The sequence below is a fragment of the Musca autumnalis genome, unplaced genomic scaffold, assembly GCF_047663935.1.
Source record: "Musca autumnalis isolate F117 unplaced genomic scaffold, ASM4766393v1 scaffold_5, whole genome shotgun sequence".
In the NCBI taxonomy this organism is placed as follows: domain Eukaryota; kingdom Metazoa; phylum Arthropoda; class Insecta; order Diptera; family Muscidae; genus Musca; species Musca autumnalis.
The window spans coordinates 78,162,426-78,188,391 of NW_027412088.1; the positions used below are offsets into that span (position 1 = coordinate 78,162,426).

General features: G+C 35.3%; 1 protein-coding gene across 1 annotated transcript in view; it reads left to right on the forward strand.

Moving 5' to 3' along the window:
• The first annotated feature begins 3,129 nt into the window (after positions 1-3,129).
• Positions 3,130-25,966, forward strand: part of LOC141386665 (uncharacterized oxidoreductase SSP0419-like) — a 29,586-nt gene continuing 6,749 nt past the window's right edge. Inside the window, exons 1-4 of the mRNA XM_073955581.1 lie at positions 3,130-3,135; positions 4,043-4,108; positions 5,472-5,627; positions 17,962-18,117. Of these exons, the coding sequence (XP_073811682.1) occupies positions 3,130-3,135; positions 4,043-4,108; positions 5,472-5,627; positions 17,962-18,117 (384 nt within the window). The remainder of the gene's footprint in view (positions 3,136-4,042; positions 4,109-5,471; positions 5,628-17,961; positions 18,118-25,966) is intronic.

The following is a 25,966-nucleotide window of genomic DNA, read 5'->3' on the forward strand; positions in this document are numbered from 1 at the left end:
AGCAGCTACAAAATCGGATAAAAAGTATGTTTTTGTTAAATTTCATCCGCTAAATATTTCACGATCACCACCAATTAAAATAGCGATCTATTCTGATATGAAACCGACCTCCATACCAAATTTCGTGACGATCGGACCATAATAGCGGCCCGGAGTTTGATTACAATTTATAATGGACAGACGGACACACATCTCAAAATCGCTTTATCTCGTCGATATATGAAGATTGGTATACCACATTGGTGGTCTCCGACGAATATTCCACGGTGTTACATGAATTTTTACGAAAACAAACTTATAATACCCTTTCCACATAGTGGTGTAGGGTAAAACAAAATTTAGAGTTTGGTCGAACAAAATTTATTAAGCTACTGTAACCGATTAATACATTTTATCTTTGTCATAAACATTTTTTATGTTAGGAGATTTCAAATGAAAACATATATTTTTCAAATGCTTCTGTACAGAAAATGTAATTAATTAACAAGTTTTGTAAGATTTTTTCAATTTTTTGTTTGTATACTCTTTTTGGGAGAAACTTGTTTACTGCGATATGCAATTTTTATTGGGCAAGTCCATGCTTCCTGACAAAGCTCTAAATACTAAGGTGACGAAATAAAATGGCTTGTGGGCGCAGTAACTATCATACAAACAGGCCACAACATTCTAAACACTTCCTGAATACACAATTTTTAGGGGGAAATATTTTGTTTATATTCGCAAATTCGCACAGGCTGAGGGCACATATCTTGTCACCAAATGCGATTTATACTTTTTGACTTATTTTTCAGAAACCAAAACTCACTTTTTTTATATCGTTCCAAACGTTTACAAGTTATTATAAATATAAAACGCTTTTGGCAACAACTGGTCAATAGACAAGGGTTTTATTAGGTATTATTAGTGAATAATTATGTGGGGTTCTTTAAGGATCGATTGTTATTTTTCAAAACTAGGCTGTAAGAAATAAAAATTTAAGAAATGTTTGAATTCTTGTTGCAATAAGTTGCGAGACCTGAGTCCAGCAAAGTGTTTAATGTCATTGAGTCCAAAACTTCTCAAGGTGCGCCTACAATGTTCATACATGAGAAAAATAAAAAATAAAAAACAAAGAAAAATCGTCGGAATAATTTTCAAAAAATCGCGGTCAAGGTTCACATTTTTTAGGTTTTCACGATTTTGTGTGGGAACGACAAGTCCTATCGAAATGGAACTAAAGAAAATGTTGCAGAGGATTTTCACTGCTACAACATTTTGCTTAGTCGCCTTTCGATAGGACTTGCCGCTTTCCAGCAAAATCCTGAAAATATAAAATTAACCTAAAAATGTAAACTTTGACCGCGATTTTTTTGTTTGATTTTTCTCATGTATGAACATTGTAGCTTCAGAATCCGCAAAAACTTCCCAGGTATAAGCACCTTTCAATTAAAGTTAGTTAAGGCGCACCGTGTTCTTCTTTAACAATATACCAAAAGTAAAGAATTCAGCCGGAACAACAATCATGAACATATTCGACTTATATTATTTTGTCACGACTTAGCTAGAGTTTGCCGATTGGTTTCTAATATTTGTTTCTGAGATATTTGTTCGATCATGCTGTGGCATAGCCCAATATGAGTTTTGTAGTCTCAAACAGTACACCGAGAAGGATTCGTAGTCTATGAATCGTAGTCTTTATCGTCCGTTTTTAAATTTCTAAAGTTTTTAATTGGCTTACACAGACCTAACTACACAGACTAATAAAGAATATTCTTTTCTATGTTATCGACACAGTAGCTAGATATAGAAGTCCAATCGGTGCTCTATTTAATTTATAGAAGTCGTATAGATATCTCGATATGTAATTAAAAAAATGAGGCGTTATGTTCGGGTCAAAGTATATCCCTATATCCTATAACTCCTTTACTCAATTATCCTACTCGCGAATATAGTTATGTAGGGATTGGATATATTTTAACCACTTTGTTCATGGAGGCTCTTTAACAAAAAAGAATCCCAAAATCAGTATTACAGCTGATATTCTAAAAATTAGATTAAGAGCTTTGAAATACTGAAAATCTTGCGATAGCAGAAATAATGGCAATTCTCTCTACTTTTAAAATTCTGGGATATACCATAACGTGGACCTATATTTTTTAATCATATAGGTCCAAATTCCTGAAAACGGGGCGCAACTTTTATATGGCGACTATACCGAACGTGGTTCGATATGGTTTATTTTCAATTCTAAATATCCGAGGACGTATATTTTTAAAAAAAGCTTTATGTAACGCTACACACCATTTTCAATTTTCATGATTTTTGGTCAAGTAGGCCCAACCCGAAATGAAATCCTGCGTACGTCCCTGGATATATTCGAATTTTTAAAGAGATAGAGTGAAGTACCCCGCCCCTTCCGAAATTCCACAAAAGAAGGTAGTCTATTTTCAACGAGGGCCATCCCTGTACATTCCCTGACAATTTCAGGAAAATCAGTTCTGTAGTTTTTGTAGAAAAGATTATAATTGAAAATTGAAAAAAAGTGGGCGTGGTCAAATTTTCTTTGCGTAAAAACCTAAGTTCGGTTATGGCGAACATATCAAAAAAAGAATTATCCAAATCGGTCCAGCCCATCTCAACTGATGCCATTGCCTACGAACAACATTTGATTTTTATTTATATAGATTTGAGGTTCCCAGAGTTCAGAAGACTTCTTCACCAAAAATCGGTAGAAACATCCGAGTTCGAACCGAATTCGGACCGAAAGTCATATGGCGTGGTTGACGTGTTCTCTGACCGAATTTCGGATGAAAGTCGGATGCTCTTGCCGAATTCTGTTCGAACTCTGATGAACTATTGTATGAATTTCTGACGTCGATAAGTAAATATTCGGAGAAAATTAGTTTTTATTATTTTTTTATTATAAAATAGTTTATTCATCTACTATAAACATTTTAATAGTTTTAATTTCGTCTTGTTAGAAAAAAAGCAATATGTCTTCTTATCAGTGTAGAACATCAACAGGATCTGTTCAATATGTAAAACCATTCATTATGTAAAATTTGTCTTTCCACAGAATAGTATTGAAGTTTGACCAAGAAAGTCTTTACTTTAACTCACTTTAGAATTTTAGCTAAATTTTTTAACGAAATGGCGGTAAATTGTAATTTAAGGTTCGTGGTAGTTACAAAACTTCTTTACCCAATTTTGTGAACATAACTTCATGTTTCGGTATAGACTCCATATAGTGCTAGCTCCCGATTTTAGGTTTTTTGAGGGCTTTAGTTGCATTTGTTGACTTAACTACCCGTAATTGGACATGTGAGGTTACCAGCAGCCACGAAACTTCTCCAGGAATTTTGAGGATTTTAGATATAGCTTTCTGTCGAACTGGCTGTAATTTGATATTTGAGGTTCTCAGTGGTCACACGAGAATTACGAAAAATTGTCAACATATTTCCATGTATTGGTATAGCCTCCACATAACGGTACCGCCCCATTAAGCACATTTTTAGATACATATTTTTATTTAAATTAGGGGTTATCAGTGGTTAAAAAACTTATCCGTCTATTTCATGATGGAGGGTATAAAAGGTTCAACACCGCCAAACAAATTCTCAAAAATAATCTGTATTGCCTAAAAGAGTGATTTGTTCATGTGTCCATGCATTCAATGTAAAGTACATACACATAATATGGAAAACAAAATAAATTATGAACAAAAAGAGAGAAATTAGGAAAAATAATCATATTTGTTTTAAAAGATTGCATTAAGTACGCATGGTGGGTATTAGGGTTAATAAATGGATTAATAAACTTAGCGATAAAGTCAATGGTTGGAAATTCATATGTATATTGCTTTATTTTATTTTAAGACACATCGCTCAATTTGAATAATCAGTAATAACCAGATCATAATTAACTCAATTATTATTTTATTGTCGCACTTCAACCACGTACTTTGAGTCATAGTTTTTTATAAATTAATTTTATGAACAATTAATTCAGTAATATTCTATTGCATTACAACGATGAATTATTAATCGACAAACTATGACTTTAGTTTGCAAAGATTAACGATATACAGTATGTTGGGTATATTAAGGTGTTTTTTAATGAAGTGGCGGCGGTAATGATAGAAAAAAATCTTTAAATGTACACGAAATTAAGAAAAACTAAAATAAAAATAATAAAAATCAACATTGTTAATAATATAAGTACATAAGACCGAACAAAAAAAATTTTTTTTTTTTTTAATTTGATCAAAAAATCTTGTACATGAAATTTTATGGCGTGCCACCTGAGCGATGTTTGCTTCCATAGTAATTTATTTGTGTGGGACCAAAAACGCACTTTCACGAAAAGTCTCTAAAGGCCGCATTTATTGAACGATTGAACGAAGGAAAAGTTTACCAGGAAGCCAACAAAAATTTATGAAAATCGAATCGTATTTTAATATAGCTTTATTATGCATGTTTGGTCGATTTTAGATACTTTGGACCCTATGTAGCTATATCAAAACCCGATCAATTTTTCACAGATTTTTGTAAAAAAAAAATTAAAAAAAAATTGGGTCGCCCTAATGTACATGAACCACTGTGAAATATTTATGTACATTAGGGTTATGACTTTTTGACATTTTTTCTTAAAAATGATTTCCTGTAGCAGGGATGAATGAACTTTTGCCTAATAATCACTACGCTATCGTTTATTCCATTGAAATATAAAAAAAAAGTTCACGCACAAATCGATTTTAAAAATATAATTTTTTGAAAAAATTTATGAAATGAAAAAAAAATTTTTACTAATAACTATAATAATGTTTATTTCATTCGAATATTGAAAAAGGTCATGCACAAACCACTTTGAAAAAATTTAAAATTTTTTGTTAAAAAATTATATCTTTCAATAAAAGCGTTTACGACATTTATACGATTCTCAGAAATGAAGAAAATTAGTGAGAAATAAATGTTATGACAGTTTAATTATCTCATGCGACTTTAAAGTTTATTTTCAATTGTATATCTGCTTACAGTGACTTCAAAAAATTGTCCATAATTTTGATAAATTAAAATTTTAAAATCATTTTGTGCGTGAGGTTTTTTCACCGAATCACCTTATAATTATGATTTTATGTAATCTTATGGCAAAACTCATCACGCTATGATACAGGGATACGAGGTTGTAAAAAAGTCATAACCCTAATGTACATATATGATTACATATATGTGTTATACCGAAATAAAAGCATTTCGAATAAGCCTCCTAACGCTTTTCTTCACAGTGAAAAATTAAATTCAAGTTCAAGGTCAAGTACGTGGTTTGCAAAGTTTTTTAAAACCTAAAAATGAATATTTATAGTGAAATTTTGTGTGCCAATAAACGTTATATTAACATATTTATCAGTTTCATAAAAATCAAATTTGTTTTTGTTTCAACGTCTAATGTTAAAGAACTTCATTTACTCATCATTGATATGCATATTTTTGAAGATAACAGGTTCTGCTGGCGGTTTGGGTCGCGAAATAGCCATTGATTTGCCTCAGCGTGGCTGTAGCGTTGCTATTGTGGATATACAACAAACGTTGGCCGAACAAACAGCTGACTATATAGCGGACACATACAATGTAAAGACGAAGGTATACAAGGTAAGTGTACGCAGACAAAAAATATGATTCATGCCACCATATTTTGAAAGAAAAATATATATTATAGATATATAATAACTTCTATCATATTCTAATAATACAATTTTTGAAATACTTTAAAATGGCGTGGTAGCCGCTGAAAACATGTTGTGATAATAACACTGTACAACAAAATCGAACTTTTTTTAAAATTACAAGAAACCCCGCACAGATTATGAAAGAGGACCGAAAAAAAGAAGAGACGTGTATCGGCGTTTTGAAAGTTTACGTCGGGAAGTAACCTAAATAGGCGTGGCAAGTTCCGCCCATTTCTACAGGTTTTGAAATATTCGACATCCGATTCCTTGGAATCCTTGCATTTTAGGTATAAAGTGTCTTTGGCAATATTACTGACAACTATTTGGATCGAGCACACATAATCTTCTGAAAGAATTTATTATCAAAAAAGCATCAATAAAATATATTTTGTGACCGCAGATAACGAAAATGTGAATAAAAACAATAGAATATGGTCCTTAGTCATATATAAAAGGCGAAAACTTCTGGAGATGTTAAATATTTTAGCTATAAATTTCCTTTGTTTAGAGACTCATAATGAAATTTGATTTGGAACATTTCTTCTTTTGACACAACCCCCAGAAAGTGAAGTATTTTAGGAGATTTTGACTCAGTATTAAGAATCTAAAAGTTTAACAAATAATTTCTACCTATAATATCTAATTTTGTAACGTAATTTTCTTAACAATGTATTTTACTTAGATAGATAGATTATTCTAAGACTTACAATGAAATTTTGTGTAGAAAATTTCTTCTTTTAACACCTTTCGCCTAGAACTAAATTTCATGTTACTTTCATGCATTAACTCGAAAAAACAAAACAAATTTATTCAAAAAATATTTGGGTGTTTTGTTGGACAATTTTATGTATATATTTTCTTGATATATATTGTAAATACATATTTCATTTATTCGGCGACTTATATTGAAATTTGATGGAGATTATTTTTGTCTTTGACGCCTTCTATCTAGAATGAAGTTTTGTAGGGCAAAACTTAATAAACTCGGATAAAGTACAACATTAACCCTAACACGTGATTTTACTTTTGGCAGATTCCTGGCGTTTAGGTACGATTTAGAGTTTTGGTGTATTCGGGGACCTGTAGTAAAATTTGATGACAAATAATTTTGTAGAATATTTTGACCTGATACGATCACATTTAAAATGAGTTTTTAAACGTTTTTGAAAAAGGGGCCAAAAAGACACCTTTAGTGACTCGCATGAGGGTTAATTTATTTCATAAAAAGATACCGCGCATTGTTGTCAGTAATATTGCCAAAGACACTTTATACCTTAAATGCAAGGATTCCAAGGAATCGGATGTCGAATATTTCAAAAAACCTGTAGAAATGGGCGGAACTTGCCACGCCTATTTAGGTTACTTCCCGACGTAAACTTTCAAAATGTCCGTCTTGCAAGTTTGATCAGGTCACCATGAAATTCTTTGCGAAAATGCAATCGCTGAGGGAAAGAAGAAGTTTTTTTTTCATTTTTGTGATTATCGGATAATTTTTATAAATCGAAATTGGCAAAAAAAAAAAAAAAACTTTGTGGAAAAGCGTAGGATGGGACTAAATTAATCTGTGAGTAAAATTATCATTCCATTTCCATTTCGATGGCGTTAAAATCTCGAATTTGGGCTGTCGATGGCTTTGAAAGGGTAGGTCACTGTTAATGCCTAAAAGTAGTGGAGGATATAACATGTTCAGCGCCAGCAGACTATAATACTTTCTTATTAGTCTTATACCATAACTTGAGCTAAAACCAACTTAATTATTTTTTTGTAGTAAACAAGTCAAAATTTCCCCATTTCTATTTATAGTCATGGAGAGAACAAACCAAGCAAAAAATCATCCCAAAATAATGGGTTTTTATAGTAATTTTGTGGTATTCGTAACTACTTACAAAACCCCCTACTAACCCAAGGGCATGTAGCATTGAATTACTAGTTATTCTACGACCACTAGAATAACTAGTTATTCTATGGCCACTAGCAGTTTAAAAACAATCTAAAGAACATAGGTTCTATTTTTAGAATATTTGAGTTGGAATTTGTTTTCAATTTCAACTTACACCATATTTTTATTATATTTTATTTCGCTGTCTGATAGATTTGATCCTGCGAACTTCTGTAGCCGAAAACACTACCCATATTAAGGGTTGTTTAAACGCTTACATGTGCTTGCACATGCACCACCAACTGTTCTTTATTTTGTTTAAGAAGTGCCCGACCGGCGGTCAACGTTGAACACGCAACCCCCTGATGTGTAGTCGGACACACACGCCTTGTGCCACCGTACTCATAACATAGTAAGGAGTAACATAAGTAGTTATTTTTGTTCACATTACTTTTTAATAGTTACATAATGACTAACGGATCCGAATTTTTGCTGTGAACGGTTCAACTAATATTATAACCCAAACAAAATAGACATTGAAATAGCAAAAAATTCCCACAAAGCTGAATTTTGGTGGAAAGCTAAGTTTTGCCATTAGAAGCAACGTCCTAAAAGTCCCCATCTATACCATGTGTGCAAAAAAATTTTATTCGGGTCAAAGTTCTAGTTTTAGGGGATTTTTATGTTCTTGGGTTTATTTTTTGAAAACGGCTGGTCTAATCAAAAAATGACTAGATTAAATATTGTAGAACGAAAAAATATCTACAAGTTTGGTCTTTAGATTTTTTGCCTAGAAGGAACCATACACGCAAAAAAACGGTCTCTCTAACATATGTCCCAAACATATTTTGCAGCAAACATATATATGTTTGCAACAGTCCCAAACATAATATATGTTTGGGTCTGCAAACAAATATATGTTTGGGTGGAAACAAATATATGTTTGGGTGCAAACATATATATGTTTGGGTGCAAAGATATTTATGTTTGGGTGCCAATATTTTATATGTTTGGGTGCAAAAAAATACAAACCCAAAAGGCACAAAAACAAACAAACACATGCACCAATGGGCGCTTAATGAGAGCAATTGAGCGTAAAATTCAATGTAAAACACTTTGAAATGTTTGCTCACTTGCTCTCAATAAGAACTCACTGGCTATCTCTATAGTACACACACAAATGTTGAGGTTGTTTATTGAAAGGCAAAAGAACAACAAACACATAGGTACATACAAAATCCCAAAGAAATGCATAACACACTTTAATAAAAGAAAAACTGATTGAAATAATTTGTAAATAGTCACACTTTTAAAAAGGAAAAATATATAGAAACGTAGTTGAACGCTTCTCCTTAGGTGTAAATTAAAACAAATTGTCCTCATAGTTGAAATCATCAGCGGGAAATCGGCATCTAGAATCAAATGATTATGTAATGTAATAAATAAATATGGATATGCCATATATCAAATATACATAAGTATGTATGTAATTACCAATATTAAATGCGATTTCTTCCCTGTCCAATAAAATAATTCCATTCAACTTTCCGATTCAATTATAAAATGTATTGGGCATTTAATTTACTAAAAAGCACAATTTCTTTAAGAAAACACAACACTTATTTATTCACTCACTTTACCGTCTTGACTCTACAAAGGCATCTAAAACACTGAAGAAAGAAAAAAAAAATATAATTCATATCATTTCTTCTTCGCCTGCTAAGTTGGTTAACAACAACAAAACAAGAAACACACGAGTTTGACGCATACATGCCACCAAAGCCCCCTTCTGCGCTTCTACGTCTTCTATTACACTGCTCAACAAAATTGAAAAAGTTGAATGTTTCAGACGAAGTTGCAGTTGTTTCTAGATGAAATCGGCGAGTTATTTTCAAATCCGGTCGCGGTTTTTCTCCATCAGCTCTTGTTTTTGAGATATAGCTCAACATCGGTTTTTACGAGTTTAACCCACACTTTCGATATTTTCGGATACAAACAAATATTTTTTTGGGGGTTTTTCGACATTAATATATTAAGGAGATGTTGTACGCTCGATACAAATCGTTTTTGAAATAGTTATGGTGAGTATATATCAAAAAAATATAGAATATATACGACGGACCTTGTAAAAATTGCTTATTTTGAGTACTTTAAGCTATAATTACGTCATCGGGGGAAGTCATAGGATCTTCATATGGTACTCCGGATATGCATAGGGTGTCTACTATATAGTCCTGTATCCAAATATATAATATAAAGTTCATAGCGCCCATGATTCGGCCATAACCTAAAAATCATCATGAAGACTGCCATTGAAAAGTAAATGGCATATGTGGTAATGATATCACTGGTAAATTATTTCCCTTTAGCAGTCTTCATGGCGATTTTTTAGGTTATGGCCGAATCATGGTGGCTATGAACTTTATATTATACATTTGAATACTGGATTATATAGTAGACACCCTAAGCATATCCGGAGTACCATATGCAGATACTATGACTTCCCCCGATGACGTAATTACAGCTTAAAGTACACAAAATATGCAATTTTTTCAAGGTCCGTCGTATATTTTCTATATTTTGTTAATATACTCACCATAGCTATTTCAAAAACGATTTGTATCGAGCGTACAACATCTCCTTAATATATTAATGTCGAAAAACCCACAAAAAAATATTAGTTTGTATCCGAAAATAACGAAAGTCTGGGTTAAACTCGTAAAACCCGATTTTGAGCTATATCTCAAAAACAAGAGCTGATGGAGAAAAACCGGGACCGGATTTGAAAATAACTCGCCGATTTCGTCTAGAAACAACTGCAACTTCGGTTGAAACAAAAGTCCTGTTGACCAGTGTTATACGATACACACAACTCTTCATTATAAAACAACATTCCACAGCCGCGAGAGCACTGTTATTACTCTCGTTGACAAACATCCTCTCTCCACCCATGAAAAAAATGTTCTAATGTTTTACCCAAACATATCAAATTGAGATATGTTACAAAATTTTGCAAACATATATTTGTTTTGACCCAAACATATTATGTTTGGATCCAAACATATATTTGTTTGCAACCGATCCCAAACATATATTTGTTTGGATCCAAACATATTTCTAACATACATTTTTCTGCGTGTAGATGTTGAGATATTGCTGTTCTAAAAATACACCATTTATGCACATATTCAGGCAAACCGGCTAAAATAACCAGGGTAACCTGTGTGCCCAAAAAATATATGTTCCCTTGAAGACCACAATCATACCTATCTTTTAAAAAATCCAATAAAATCATTAAGTTATGTCATATAAGACTAGTAGATTTTCTTGGTCTTCTCATAGAAGTAGCTTTTCTCGTCGCAGACCAGTAGGTTTTTTTATAGGAGAATAGTAGATTTTCTCGGTCTTCTCATAGATTAATTTCATGCAGAATTTAAGCCACATGTGTAATCGTAAGCAAAACTGAAACGACTCCTACGAAATCTCTCCGATTTTTTGAATTTTTGTCCGAAGGTGGGGTTTGTTGTGCTGATTACGAAAATGTATAATTTTCATGGGCGGCGGATCCGATTCATCGGTTAGCCGACACGAAAAGCCAAATTTAAAAATCTGTTTAGACCCGTCGTTTGAAATCTTATGGAAATACCTAACATATTCTGTGGTTATGGTCATTTTAACCGATTCGCCACGTAATGTTCTTATGCGGCTAATTTGTAATATGGCCTTTAGATCGAGATATCTCCAAAATGGTAAGTTTTTTTTTGAAAGTCATAAAGACCATTCTTGTATTTACTTACTTAGCTGGCCCATTACAGAACTGTGGTTCCATAAGCCGAACTAAGAAAAAATCTCAAATTCTCTCTGTTTGTTGCTTCGCTTTCTGGAATACCGCACCTTTTCATCTCGTCATCCACTTATTTGCTCCATCGAAGCTTTGGCCTGCCAATTCTGCGTGTACCGCTATGTGACCCGTATTTATACGCCTTTTTAGCGGGTCATCATCATAACTCATTCTTATGATATGGCCTAGCCAACGCAATCGTTGCATCTCGATACGTTTATCTATACTGATGTCATTGTATAGCAGATACAGCTCGTGGTTCATACAATGTCGATATTCACCGTCAACGCAGATTGGTCCATAGATCTTTCGAAGAATTTTTCTCTCAAACACATCAAGCACTGTCTTGTCTGCTTGCGAAAGTACCCAGGTTTCGGAACCATACATCAGCACGGGTAGTATGAGTGTTTTGTAAAACGTAATTTTTGTTTGACGAGAGGTGGCTTTGTTACAGTGTTTTATTTAACTTGCATTGGTGTCCGTTTAGTTCAAATCTAGTAACTCATTTTTAACGCACTTGCAGTTGACCAATCGAACTGAAACGTTGCACCCTTTTCAGATTTGGATGACAATACATGAATATGGACCCATTTTTTTCCTACAGCCCCCATGTAGCGGTACCACCCGATTTCAGGTATTTTGAGGATTTTATCTTCCTTTTTGTCTGAATTAGCTGTTATTTGGCATTTGGAATTTCTAATGATACTGACATTTCCCCACTAAAAATTGTGAACATAGGTCCAGGTTTTGGTATAGCCCCCTTATAGCGGTACCACCCGATTTCAAGTATTATGAGGATTTTATCTTCATTTTTAGTCCGAATTGGCTGTAAGTTGGCATTTGGAGTTCCCAATGGTACAGAAACTTCGGCGCCAAAAATTATGGACGTAAGTCCAGGTTTTGGTATAGCCTTTATATAACAGTACTGCACGATTTCAGGCATTTTAAAGTTTTTACGTAAATTTTCGGCCTAAATTGACTATAATTTCGTTCTCAGTGGTCAAAAAAATGTACTTACTAAAATGTACTTACTAAAAATAAAGAATAATTTAAAAAAATTAAGTGCATTCTAAATAAAACACTGATTTGGTCATAACCTAAAAATCATTATGAAGATTGCTAGGGAAAAGTAAATGGCTTATGTGGTAATGATATCACTGGTAAATGATATCTCTTTAGTAGTCTTCATGCCGATTTTTAGGTTATGGCCGAATCATGGGCGCTATGAACTTTGTATTATATATTTGAATTCTGGACCATATAGTAGACAACCTAACAATATCCGCTATGCCATATGAATATCCTATGACTTCCCCCGATGACGTAATCACAGTTTAAAGTATCCAAAATATGCAATTTTCTATATTTATACCCTATAGCACAATGTGGAAAAGGGTATTATAAGTTTGTTTTGGTAAAAATTCATGTAACACCGCGAAATATTCGTCGGTATACCAATCTTCATATCTCGACGAGATAAAGCGATTTTGAGATGTGTGTCCGTCCGTCTGTCCATTATAAATTGTAAACACGCTCCAGGCCGGAATTATGGACCGATCGTCACGAAATTTTGTATGGAGGTCGGGTTCAGATCAGAATAGATCCCTATTCTTATTGGTGATGATCGTGAAATATTTAGCGGGTGAAATGGACCAAAAACATAATATTTATCCAATTTTCTAGCGGCTCTGTAGGTCTCAATAATAGTCCGATCAACGCGTAATTATAAATAAGGTAAGAGTATATCACAAAGGAGAAGCTTGCAATTTGAGATGGCGATCGGATAATATTTAGAGGGTTAAATGGACCAATACTTTTGTGTGAAAATTGTGAAAATTTTTAATATACAGCTAATATCTTAATTCCTGGAAGTGACATTCCAGACAAGTGGGATATACTTGAAAGTGGATCGCTTGACCTTTCAATTGATGTCAATTATGTTGGTGTGCATGATCAGATAACAGAGTTACAGCCTAATATATTCCTTTATTTGTTTGTAGTGTAATAATAAACTCGCTAGAAGTAGCAATTATACATCAATAGTCACGAAATTTTGCACCGGGTAAGAGTATAGGTCGAAAAAGATGCCTACAATTTTGAATGATGATCTGATATTCCTTAGCGGATGAAATGGACCATTATTTTTGTGTGAAAAATATAAAAATTTCAAAAAATAAAAAACAGGCTGAACCCGGCTGGGATTTGAACCCACGTCCTTGAAAACATATCAAAAAATGTTGTCACGGCGTGTTAGCGTTCAAAGCCAAAACTCATAACTTCAAAGGCAGCGCAAAAAAAGCGTTTGTCGTGAAGAAAATACATTTCTGTGGCCAAGTATCCGCGTAAATGTACAAAACACATTTGCATTTGACAAACGATAAGTTCTAGGACAGAGAAGCCATTACATAGTCGATACGTCCGAAGACTTGCTTTACCACCAATGAAACCAGGTAACGTAATTTGGTGACTATGTGGGTTCGAGTCCTTGGCTTTCCTTTTTCACTTGCAAATAATTTCCGATCATCATGCTTAACTCTAAACGAGAAAACTAATAAAAATTTTATTTTTGGTCGATATTTTAATACCTTGAGGACATTATATTTCGCAAAGTAGCCTACATATGGAAAAAAAACAACTTACCTTTCCTCTGATGTAAATTGCAATAAAGTGTTTGCTAGATAACGGGCCTACTGCCTAATATATAATGGGTTCTGTGTAGAGAACCACATTTTTATCCCATGCTACTTATTGTCTCTCCAAAAGTTTATGTAACACCACGAAATATTCGTCCTAGACCCCTTATTTGGTATGCCAAAATTCATATCTCGACGAGATAAAGCGATTTAGCGATGTGTGTGTGTCCATTAAAAATTGTAAACATGCTTAAGGACGCAATTATGGACCGATTGTAACGAATTTTTTAAGGAGGTTGGGTTCGGGCCAGAATAGAAATGATTAGTTTTTGGTGATGATCGTGAAATGTTCAGGGGATAAAATGGACCAAAAACAAAATTTTAACCAATTTTGTAGCGGCTCTGTAGGTCAAAATAATAACCCGCAAAATTTTAAACAAAGTTTGAGTTTATGATGAAGAAGAAGCGTACAAACCAACGTAAAGATCACATAATACTTAGCGGGTTAAATGGACTGAAACTTTTGTGTGAAATTGGTAAAAATTTCAATAACGTAGCGGGTAAACAAAGGAAGTAGTAGTACTACATAAGTGGGTTTCATTACATTTTAGTTTGTGTGAACTGAATTTTCCTTTCCTGCACCAAAATGTCTTTGTCATGCTAGATAACTTTTTGGTTTCGGTCATATGTATTATATATTAAATCTCTGATATTTGATAATTAAATTTTCACAATCATTGAAAAGAAGTTCCGTGGTGAACGATTGTCCTGGGATAGTGGCATAAGGTATCCCATGGTCGGCTCCGTCCTACTATAGACTTTTCTTACTTGTTTTTATACCCTCAGCATTTAGGCTAAAGAGGGTATTTACACTTTGATACGACCAAAAATGTGCCTCATCGAAATAATGGTTTTAGACCCCAAGTATGTTTGTACGATATCCGTTTCAGACAATTTTGAGTAGATTTAGCAATGTCCGTCCGTCTGTCTGTATGTCTGTCTGTCTGGCAGGCTGGTGCGCACGATAACTCTCGAACGGATTAATCGATTCGGTTCAAATTTTGGGTATCGAAATATTTTGTCCAGATTCGATTTAAGTTCGAAGATGGACCATATAGGTTCACTACTTCAGGTACCTCCGCCACAAATGTTCAAAAATTGTCACAAAACTTGTGCGCACGATAACTCTTGTAGGGAATAACCGGTTTGGTCCATACTTTGCACATCGTGTAATTTCTACCAAACTTAGATGAGGTTCCAATATGGACTCAATCGGTCCACTCCTTCGGGTACCTCCCACACAAAATTTCGGAAAAGTTCAGTTTAGGACCTGGTCTCGAATCGCTTTGATTTTTGTTTACGCAAGTTGTATTCGCTGTCCTCTATGCGACGCTGTAAGTTTCATTAGGGGCAAGTCCACACTTCCTGAGAAAATAGCCTGAAAGTTACAAAAAACCCTATAACACCGTGTGTAGTGGTTGGAGCGCAAGACAACTCTCGAACGGATCTACCGATTCGGTCCAAAATTCTGCCGTAATATTTTGTCCAAACTTAGTTCAAGTTCAAAGATGGATTATATCGGTCCACTCCGTCCGGTACCTCCCCCACAAAAGTTCGAAAATGTTCGGAAAATTTGTGCGTACGATAACTCTTGAAGGGAGTAACCGATTTGGTTCATACTTTGCACATTATGAAATTTCTACCAGACTTAGATGATGTTCCAATATGGACTCAATCGGTAAACTCCTTCGAGTACCTCCCACTTAAAATTTCGGAAAAGTTCAGTTTAGGACCTGCTCTCGAATCGCCTTGGTTTTTGTTGTAGCATCTTGTATTCACTGTCCCCTATACGAAGGTACAAGTTTCCTCAGGGGCAAGTCCATACTTGCTGAAAAAATAGCCTGAAAGTTGAAAAACAAACCCTATGACACCATGTTTATTGGTGGAAGTGCCAGATAATTCTCGACGGGAATTCCGATTCCGGCCAAAATTTGGCCTTCGTAATATTGTTTCCAAACTTACTTTAAGGTCGTAGATAAGCCATATCGGTCCACTCCTTCAGGTACCTACCCCACAAAAGTTCAAAAATATTCGGAAAAATTGTGCGCACGATAACTCTTGATGGGAGTGACCATACTTTACACATTCTCATAATATCTACCAGATATAGATCAGGTTCGAATATGGACTATATTTGTCCACTCCATCCCGTACCTCCCACACAAAATTTTGGAAAAGTTCACTTTAAGACCTGCTATTGAATCACTTTGATTTTTGTTGAAGCAACTTACATTCGCTGCCTCAACAACAACTTCGGTTGTTGCAGGGGCAAGTCCATACTTCTTGAGAAAACAGCCCGAAGGGTGTAAAAACCCCCTATGGCACCCCGATGGTCTATGTCGGTCCATTCCTTTAAGTACGTTTTCCGCAAAATTTTTGAACTTTAATCCTATTCAACATTTTTGTCGGTTCATACGACCAAAATTTTGAAACCCCCTAAATACATACGTTTTTTTTTTGAAAAAAGTGTTTCAATTTGCACAGGCTGAGGGTATATCTCTGTCGGCAAAGCCGACTGATACTTTTTTACTTGTTCTATATTTTTTTGATATATGTATATTCACCATATTCATTTCAAAAACTGTTTGTATCGAACGTTTAACATCTCCTTAATATATTAGTATCAAAAAGCCTACAAAAAATATTTCTTTATATCCGGAAATAGCGAAATTCTGGGTAAAACTCGTAAAAACCGATTTTGAGCTATATATCAAGAACAAGAGCTGATGGAGAAAAGCCGCGGCCGGATTTGAAAATATCTCGACGATTCCATTTAGAAACAACAACAACTTCGGTTGAAACATTCAACTTTTTCAATTTTGTTGAGCAGTGTTATCTATGTTAGCCACTGTTAGAACCACTGTAATATTTTCATGTTTCCCATTTATCTATATCGAATTTTACCTCTTACTCACTAAAAATGAAACAATGTAAAGCCATACAACCATAAAATAAATAAATAACGCAGACAAGAACGCAGAAGTTAAAAAACCAAATTTACAATATGTGTATAGTGCATTAATTCATCTTGTGTTTGAAACTAGTTTTAGTTTAAATTTAACTGTGCATTTTTATTCACCTTCACCTTGATTTTGATTTGAACGTAACAACAAAATTTATAAATATATGCGTTATTTTAGTACGAGATTTAATATTGTTTAAACTTTGTATTCAAACACATCTCAAGCAACCGTGTTATTGTTCCTATTATTTAAATTTATAAAAACTAAACAAATATAATACGAAAAAAAAAATAAAAATATGAAAATGTTGATTCGAAAAAAGTTTATGAATTTTATGGTTAACAATTTACCATTAGTGGGTCTAATTCTCGGATATCCAGCATTAATTCTGGCCTCTATAGTATATCAAGTGGTGAAATGGTTGAGACCCAAGAAAACAAATATTTCGCTAAGCAATGAAGTGGCAGTGGTAATGACACAAAACATTTTATTATTCATTTACAAAAAAATATTTCCCATAAAAATTAAAAAAATAAAAAAATTGAAGTTAAGCTGTGCAAACCAACTCAAAGGAACAACAATGTTGACAATAAATGAATGTGGAATATGTCGAATCGATTCTCCTTATATCAAAAGCTGAAAATGTCAGCATTTTTTTTAATGAAAGTGTTGTGGTAATAAAAAAATTGCTAACAATAATTTCAAGATAAGTCCAAACGGCACAGTGATACTAAATGTAAAAAATAATGTTTAAAGTGCAACGTTTTTCTTTTATACTGCTAAACTATTTATCACTATCAATTTTTTGTTTCCTCGTTCAATGTTTATAAACATCGTTTTATATCTTTTACTCATCAATATGCAAATATGTATTTTTGAAGATAACAGGTTCTGCCGGTGGTTTGGGTCGTGAAATAGCCATCGATTTAGCTAAGCGTGGCTGTCGCATTGCTATTGTGGATATACAACAAACGTTGGCCGAACAAACAGCTGACTATATAGCGGACACATACAACGTAAAGACCAAGGCATACAAGGTAATTTCAAATCATTATTTATTAATACATATGTACCGTTTATTTGTCCCCTCCATAACATGAAATAAAAAATGCCTAAATGTGTAATAATAGAATACCAGCAGGTCTTCACGTCAGGCTTCCATTAGGTCTTCATATAAAAGACCATTAGATCTTATCGGAGAATACCAGTTGTGGTTGTATTTTATCAGATTTTCTTCTACTATATATGAGGAAAAGCCAAAAAATTTAAGTTTTGCATAAAAAAAATTAAAATTTAAAATTTTTTTAAGCTACATGAAAGATTTTTTGTACGTGCATTGCGAAAAATCCCATTTTCAAATCTGTTCGAGATTCTAATTTTAGTTATTGCTCGCAAAAGTTAAGTTGGTTTCAATTCCGATAAAGAAACAAGTAAAGAAGCGCTAAGTTCGGCTTGGCCGACATTTTTATACTCTCCACCATAAAATATTCTGAACTAACACGGAATAATTATTTTATTTCCTGTCCACAATTTTAGGCGGTGATATTGTGTGACCACTGATACCTAAATAAGGTAACATAAGTAAAAAAGTATCAGTCGGCTTTGCCGACAGAGATATACCCTCAGCCTGTGTATATTAAAACAATTTTTTCCCAAAATACGTATGTATTTAGGGGGTTTTGAAAATGTTGGGCGTTTGAACAGACCAAAATGTTGATTAGGATTAAAGATCAAAAGTTTTGCGGAGGAGATACTAAAAGGGATGGATCGACATTGACCGTTATGGAAGTGGATCTCCACCCGCAACATATGATGCCATAGGGGGTTTTTACACTCTTCGGTCTATTTGGTCAAAAAGTATGGACTTGCCCCAAAAAAAACTTTTACCATCGTAAATGAGGAAGCGAATGCAAGTTGCTTCAACAAAAATCAAAGTGATTCGATATCAGGTCTTAAAGTGAACTTATCCGAAACTTTGTTTGGGAGGTACAAATGTAGTCCATATTTGAACCTGATCTATATCTGGTAGATATATTAGGATGTGTAAAGTATAGACCAATTCGGCCACTCTCTTCAAGAGTTACCGTACGAACAATTTTTCCGAAAATTTTTGAACTTTTCTGGTGGAGGTACCGTAAGGAGTGGACCGATATGGCTTTTCTTCTAACTTAAACTATGTTTGGACAAAATATTACTAAGGCCAGAGTTATCTTACGCTCCAACCACCTTACATGGTGTCATAGGGTTTTTTTGCAACTTTCATGCTATTTTCTCAGGAAGTATGGACTTGCCCCTGATGAAACTTGTACCGTCGTATGGAGGGCAGTGAATACAACTTGCTAAAACAAAAATCAAAGCGATTCGAGAGATGGCCCTAAACTGAATTTTCCCGAAATTTTGTGTGGGAGGTACCCGAAGGAGTGGACCTATTGAGACCATATTGGAACCTCATATTACTCTGGTAGAAAGTTTACACTATACACAGTATGGACCAAATCTTTCACCCCCTTCAAGAGTTATCGTGCGCACAAACTTTCCGAACATTTTCGAACTTTTTTGGGGGAGGTACCGGCAGGAGTGGACCGATGTAGCTCATCTTCGAACTTAAACTAAGTTTGGGCAAAATATTACGAAAGCCAAAATTTGAACCGAATCGGTTCACCCGTTCGAGAGTTATCGTGCGCTCCAGCCAGCAGGACAGACGGACGGACATGGCTAGATCGATTCCAAATTGTCTGAAACACATTTCGTCCAAACATACTTGGGGTCTAAAACCATTATTTCGATGAGACACAGTTTCATCGTATCAAGGTGTGTATACCCTCCTTAGCCTAAAGGCTGAGGGTATAAAAAAACATAAAAAATGTATTCAATCGGTCGGGAACCTTATATGGGACTATATCAAAGTGTGGACCTATGTTTATTTGTGGAGATGTTTTGTGACCAGTGGGAACTTCAAATGTCGAATTGTAGATACTTGGGTCAAAATTTCTAGCTAAAATCCAAAAACCCGAAAATCTGTAGGTACCGTTATATGGGGGCTCTACGAAAACATGGGCCCATGTTGATAGTTTTTCGATTTACAGATAGTTTGGCAAAAAATACCGAATATGGGAAGGCTATACCAAAGCATGGACCATACAAAAACATGGCTACACAAAACATTACAGGTAGTTCGGTAAAAAATTGTAGTTAAAATCCACAAACTACCGAAAATCGGGAGGTACCGTTACGTGGGGGCTATACCAAAACATGGACCGATGTTGGCAGTTTTTGTGGAGATGTTTTGTGATTACTAGGAACCTCAACTGTCATATTACAGGTAGTTCGGTCAAAAATTGTAGCTAAAATCCTCAAAATACCGAAAATCGGGAGGTACCGTTATATGGGGCCTATACCAAAACATTGACCTATTTTGACAGTTTTAGGAGGAGATTTTTTGTGATTACTAGGAACCTCAACTGTCAAATTACAGGGAGTTCGTTCAAAAATTGTAGCTAAATTTCTCAAAATGCCGTTATATGGGGGCTATACCAAAAAAAAAATGGGCCTATGTTGACGGCTTCTAGTGGAGATATTTTGTGACCACTGGGAACCCCAAACGTGAAATTACAGGTAGTTCGGTCAAAAATTTAGCTAAAATCCCCAAAATACCGAAAATCGCGAGGTACCGTTATATGGTGGCTATACCAAAAAGTGGCCCGATATAGCCCATCTTCGAAGTTGACCTGCCTATGGAAAAAATACACTCGGGTGCAAAAAATAGCGCTCTACCTCAATTATTGCGAACGCTAAATTGATTACAACAGACGGACGCACATGGCTAGATTGTCTTAGAATTTTATCCTGATCAAGAATATACAGTGGCGGCCAACTAATTAGGGACAATAAATTCAGTTTAATAGATTACTCGATTTCATTTAAAAATGTGAAGATTTTGATAAAATAAATTTTCTATATAAGGTATTGCTAGAAGCACTATCGAGTGATGTCAAAACGTACTGAGATTTCCCATATGTTGGGAAAGTACAACCAACTTTTCTAAAAATGGTCCATATTAGCCTGGCCAGCTAATTATGGACATTAATATTAAACTCAACCTTAATGTCAACTGATGCACATTTTTGTACAACAACTGCTTGTATTAGTTAGTTTATAGTGTTTTCAACCGATTTCATGCTTTACACCCACCGCAAGTTCTTTAAGGAGCCGAAGTATTCCTATAATCCCTTATAATGTGCTTTAGGCCTTATTTTCCGTTAATGCAGCAAAAAAATGATATTTATTTGGCTCTTAATGACAAAAATTTCGAACCATACACTGGAATTAACGTTCCATACTGGGTGTATATTTCTCCTTAAATTACTTATTAACCAGTTTGGATGAGTCATTAGATTGAAAATCCTAAGTTATGAAGCATTTTTAAGTCAACAAAATATGGTAATCTGGTCATTAGCATGTCTACATAATGTAAACAAATTATTTGCCTCTACCTATGAAATTGAGCAAAATTTAGATGAGGGATCATTTACATACAACATTTTTACCAAGGCTGAAAAAGACTTAACATTGATGGAAGCCCCAGGGATCCTTGTGTTAGCTTTTGTATGGAACGAAGTACATTTTCACATCGAAACCAATTGATATTACTCATTTTTGAGGGAAAAGAAGTTTATATTGCTGGAAAAATTATTCGGTGCATATAAACAAAAAGTTGGTTTAATTGTATAATTTTAAAATGGCACACACAAATTGTCCTCCATGCCGAAAAACTCCAGTTGTTGAAAGGTGTCAGCATGGTAATGATCAGATTATCATTTTTTTATTTAAAAAAGCCACATACCTCATTCTTAAACTAGGATTTTCACCCTAGTAACTCATCCAATCTGGTTAAAAAGTAATTTAAGGATACATGTACACCCAGTATGGAGCGGTAATTGCAGTGTATGGTTCGGAATGATGCCTGGCGATACTGGTACATTAACGGAAAAAAGGCCAAAAGCACATTATTATAGATTATAATAATACTTCGGCCCTTTAAAGGACTTGCGGAAGCAATAAAGCATGACATCATCAGAATACTCTATTAACTAAGTACAAACAATTCTGGTATAAAAGTGTGTTCCAATTAATGTTAGGTTGATTTTAATACTAATGTCCCTAATTAGCTGACCAGACTATTATGGACCATTTTTTGGAAAGAAGGATGTCCTTCCCCCACTTATGGGGAATCTCAGAATATTTTGATATCACTCGATAGTGCTTATACCAATACCTCATATACAAAGTTTTTGAATGAAATAAAGTAATCAATTAAACTAAATTTATTGTCCCTAATTAGCTGGCCGCCACTGTATATACTTTATATGGTCGCAAATGATTATTTCGATGTGTTCCAAACAAACTTAATATACCCTCCATACTATGGTGGAGGGTATACAAATGCTACTCATTATTTTGATCAAAAGTGTTAATATTTGGTTTACTATTGAGGACCCATACTTACTTAGCTGGCCCATTACAGAACATTTGTTCCATAGAACGAACTAAGAAAATATCTCCAATTCTCTCTGTTTAATGCTTCGCTTTCTGGAATACCGCGCCTTGTCATCTCTTCGTCAACTTGTTTGCGCCATCTATTCTTTGGCCTGCCAATTTTTCTCTCAAACACGTCAAGCACTGCCTTATCTGCTTGCGCAAGTACCGAGGCTTCGAAACCATACATCAGCACGGGTAGTATCAGTGTTTTGTAAAACGTTATTTTTGTTTCACGAGTTGTGGCTTTGTTTTTTAAGTGCTTACTTATGCCAAAGTAGCATCTGTTGGCCAAACAATTTTTCTTTTTATTTCACAACTGATATTGTTTGTTGTGTTAACGGCAGTGCCGAGGTAGACCAACAACTTCCACTGGATGTCCTAGCTCTATGGACGCATTGCGCGTCGACACCATCAACTTGGTCTTCTCGCCGTTTACCGTCAGACCCACTTTAGCAGATTCCCTTTCGACTTTTGCAAAGGTATCTGTTACTTCTTTTACCGATCGACCCATGATGTCAGTGTCATAAGCAAATAACATATGGCTGTTTGTATATATTGTGCCACTTCTATTGATCTTTGCGTCTCGTATAATCTTTTCCAGCAGAATGTTGAATAAGTCAGACGAGAGGCCGTCTCCTTTTTTGAAACCTCTTTTGGTACTAAACTCTTCGGAGCGGTTCTTTTCTATTTTAACTGACGACCGAGTATCATTCTTCGCAGGGATACCAAATTCAGACACGGCTTGGAATACCTTTGAACGTAGGGGGAAGGCTGCTTTATAATCGACAAAAAGGTGGTATGTGTCGATATGCATCTCTTGGGTCTTCTCTAGGATTTGCTGCAGAGTAAATATCCGGTTATTGGAGGATTTGCAAGGTCTAAAGGCGCATTGGTATGGTCCAATTATTTCATTCACCATAGGCTTTAGTCGTTCGCATAATATCCCCGACAATATCTTGTAGGGAATAGGGAGAAGACTTTGCCCCTATAGTTAGAGCATACAGTCTTATCTAATGAACGCAAACAAACAAAACGATTCCCGTAACAATTACACAAAGTCACAAACTTCTCAGTTTCTCTGAATCGTTTCGCTCTCAAAACAAAACAAAACCACTAACTTGTCGATGCGAAAATACGAAAACCGTACGATTACTGAAATGTACTTCGGCTATGCTTTGCCGAGTTGTTTCATTCACCACCGAAACAAAAAGAATTTTTGGCAAACATTTGCTGTGCGAAATGATCAATGCCACACTCAGACACACACACACATTTGATTGCATAACAACCCTATCAGCTAACATCATCATTAGTGAGTGGAGAGAGAAGCTCGTTTTTCTTGCTCGCGATATGCGGAGTGTTGTTTTTTTTTCAAGGTAAATCATTCATTGAATCATTCATGTGTTTTGACCTTTTTCGTTTTCTATCTGTTGTTGTGGAATTGAGAACTTTTCGCTATTCGTTTTGTTCGCACTCACGTATGTAAACAAAACGAAACAAAACAGTGAGTTCGGTCAACGTGGGTTATGTTTCGTTTTTGTATTCGTTTTGTATTTTACGTACGCTGGCCTTATCTCCTTTCTTGTGAACAGGGCACAAGATGCTCAGGTTCCAATCATCGGGTACTCGTTCTTCCTGCCAGATAGTGCTAACTAGATGATGTATACGACTTATCAGCATGTCGCCTCCGGTTTTTAACAGCTCGGCTGGTAAGCCATCGTCTCCTGCTGCCTTATTATTCTTAGTTTAGTGCTGTCTTTACCTCATCTTGGCCGGGCGGCATACATTTAATACCAACTTCTGGGAATGGATCTGTGGTATCTTTGCCGTCTTCGCTACTATCGGCTACCAACAGTTTGGAAAAATGTTCTTTCCATATCCTGAGCACACTATATGTATCAGTTACCAAATTACCTTGCTGGTCTCTACAGGAGGATGTGCCTGTACCAAAGTCATCAGTTTGATGTTTCACTCTTTGGTAAAACTTTCGGACTTCATTCTGGCTCCTGTATATCTCGATTTTTTCACACTCCCGCCTTTCCATTTCTCTCTTTTTCCTGCGGAAATTACGTTTCTCTTCTTTTCTCCCGATGCCTCTTTCGTGCGCTACGCGTTGCTACTGATTGTAGAGTAGCCCTATATGCAGCATTTTTCTCTTCGGTAGCAGCACGACGCTCTTGGTCATACCATGGATTCCTTGGTGGATGTCTCTGGTATCCATGTATAGATTTTGGCGCTGTTTGCATGGAGTGGGCAATATTTTGCCATTGTGGTGATTTGTTATCGGGACGAGGAGTGCTTTCATTAAGCAATTGGGCTAGTTGAGTGGAATATGCTGTGGCTATCTGCTGTGTTTGCAGCCCACCGATGTCCAACTTCCGCGTTGTATCTGTTCGTGCTTTATTTGCAATGTTTAGACGGGTACGTACCTTTGCTGCAATAAGGTAGTGGTCCGAATCTATGTTTGCTCCTGGGAACGATCGTACATCCAATTCGCTCGATGAATGTCTCCCATCTATCACAACATGATCAATTTGATTACTTGTTCTTTGATCTGGAGACAGCCAGGTGCCCTTATGAATATCGAGATGCTTAAATCTGGTACTACTAAATACCATGTTTTTTGCAGCTGCAAAGTCTATCAGCCTCATACCATTGTCAGATGTTTCATTGTTGAGACTGAATCCAATTTTGGCATTAAAATCACCTAGAATAATTTTAATGTCATGGGCAGGACAACGGTAATAAATTTCCTCTAAGCGCTCATAAAATATATTTTTGGCCTGTTCGTCCTTGTCTTCAGTGGGGGCATGAACGCAAATAAAGCTGATAATGAAGAATTTTGCTTTTAATCGAATTGTAGCGAGTCTTTCATTCACTGGGGTGAAGCTGGAGACCAGATGTTTTAACCTCCGACCAACTACAAATCCGCAACCAAATTCATGTTTTGTGTCCTGACAGCTATAATATATATCTGCAAATGCGTATATTGCACCTTCTCTATAAAGTGTGCGAATATTCCAGGTGTAGATTCGCAGATCATGGTCCTTAAAACGTTTGCGGGGTTCGTCAACTTTAGAGGGGTTTGTTTTTCTTTTGTTTTTTCATAGTAGGCTGCTTTTTCTAGTAACCCTCTAACGAGACGCCCGACAGAAGTTTTTAACGTCTTTATGAGACGTCTTTATGATCGCGCGGCACATGTTAGCTCGCTACCATTAACAGGTGTTAAAGGCAGCTCCCCAAGTGACATCAAGGGGTGGTCAGTGCCCACTTTAGACGAAAGAGGGACCAAGATAAATCCTGGGCTTTGCCATATCAGGACCGTTCCTTAGTATTTTTCATCCCCTA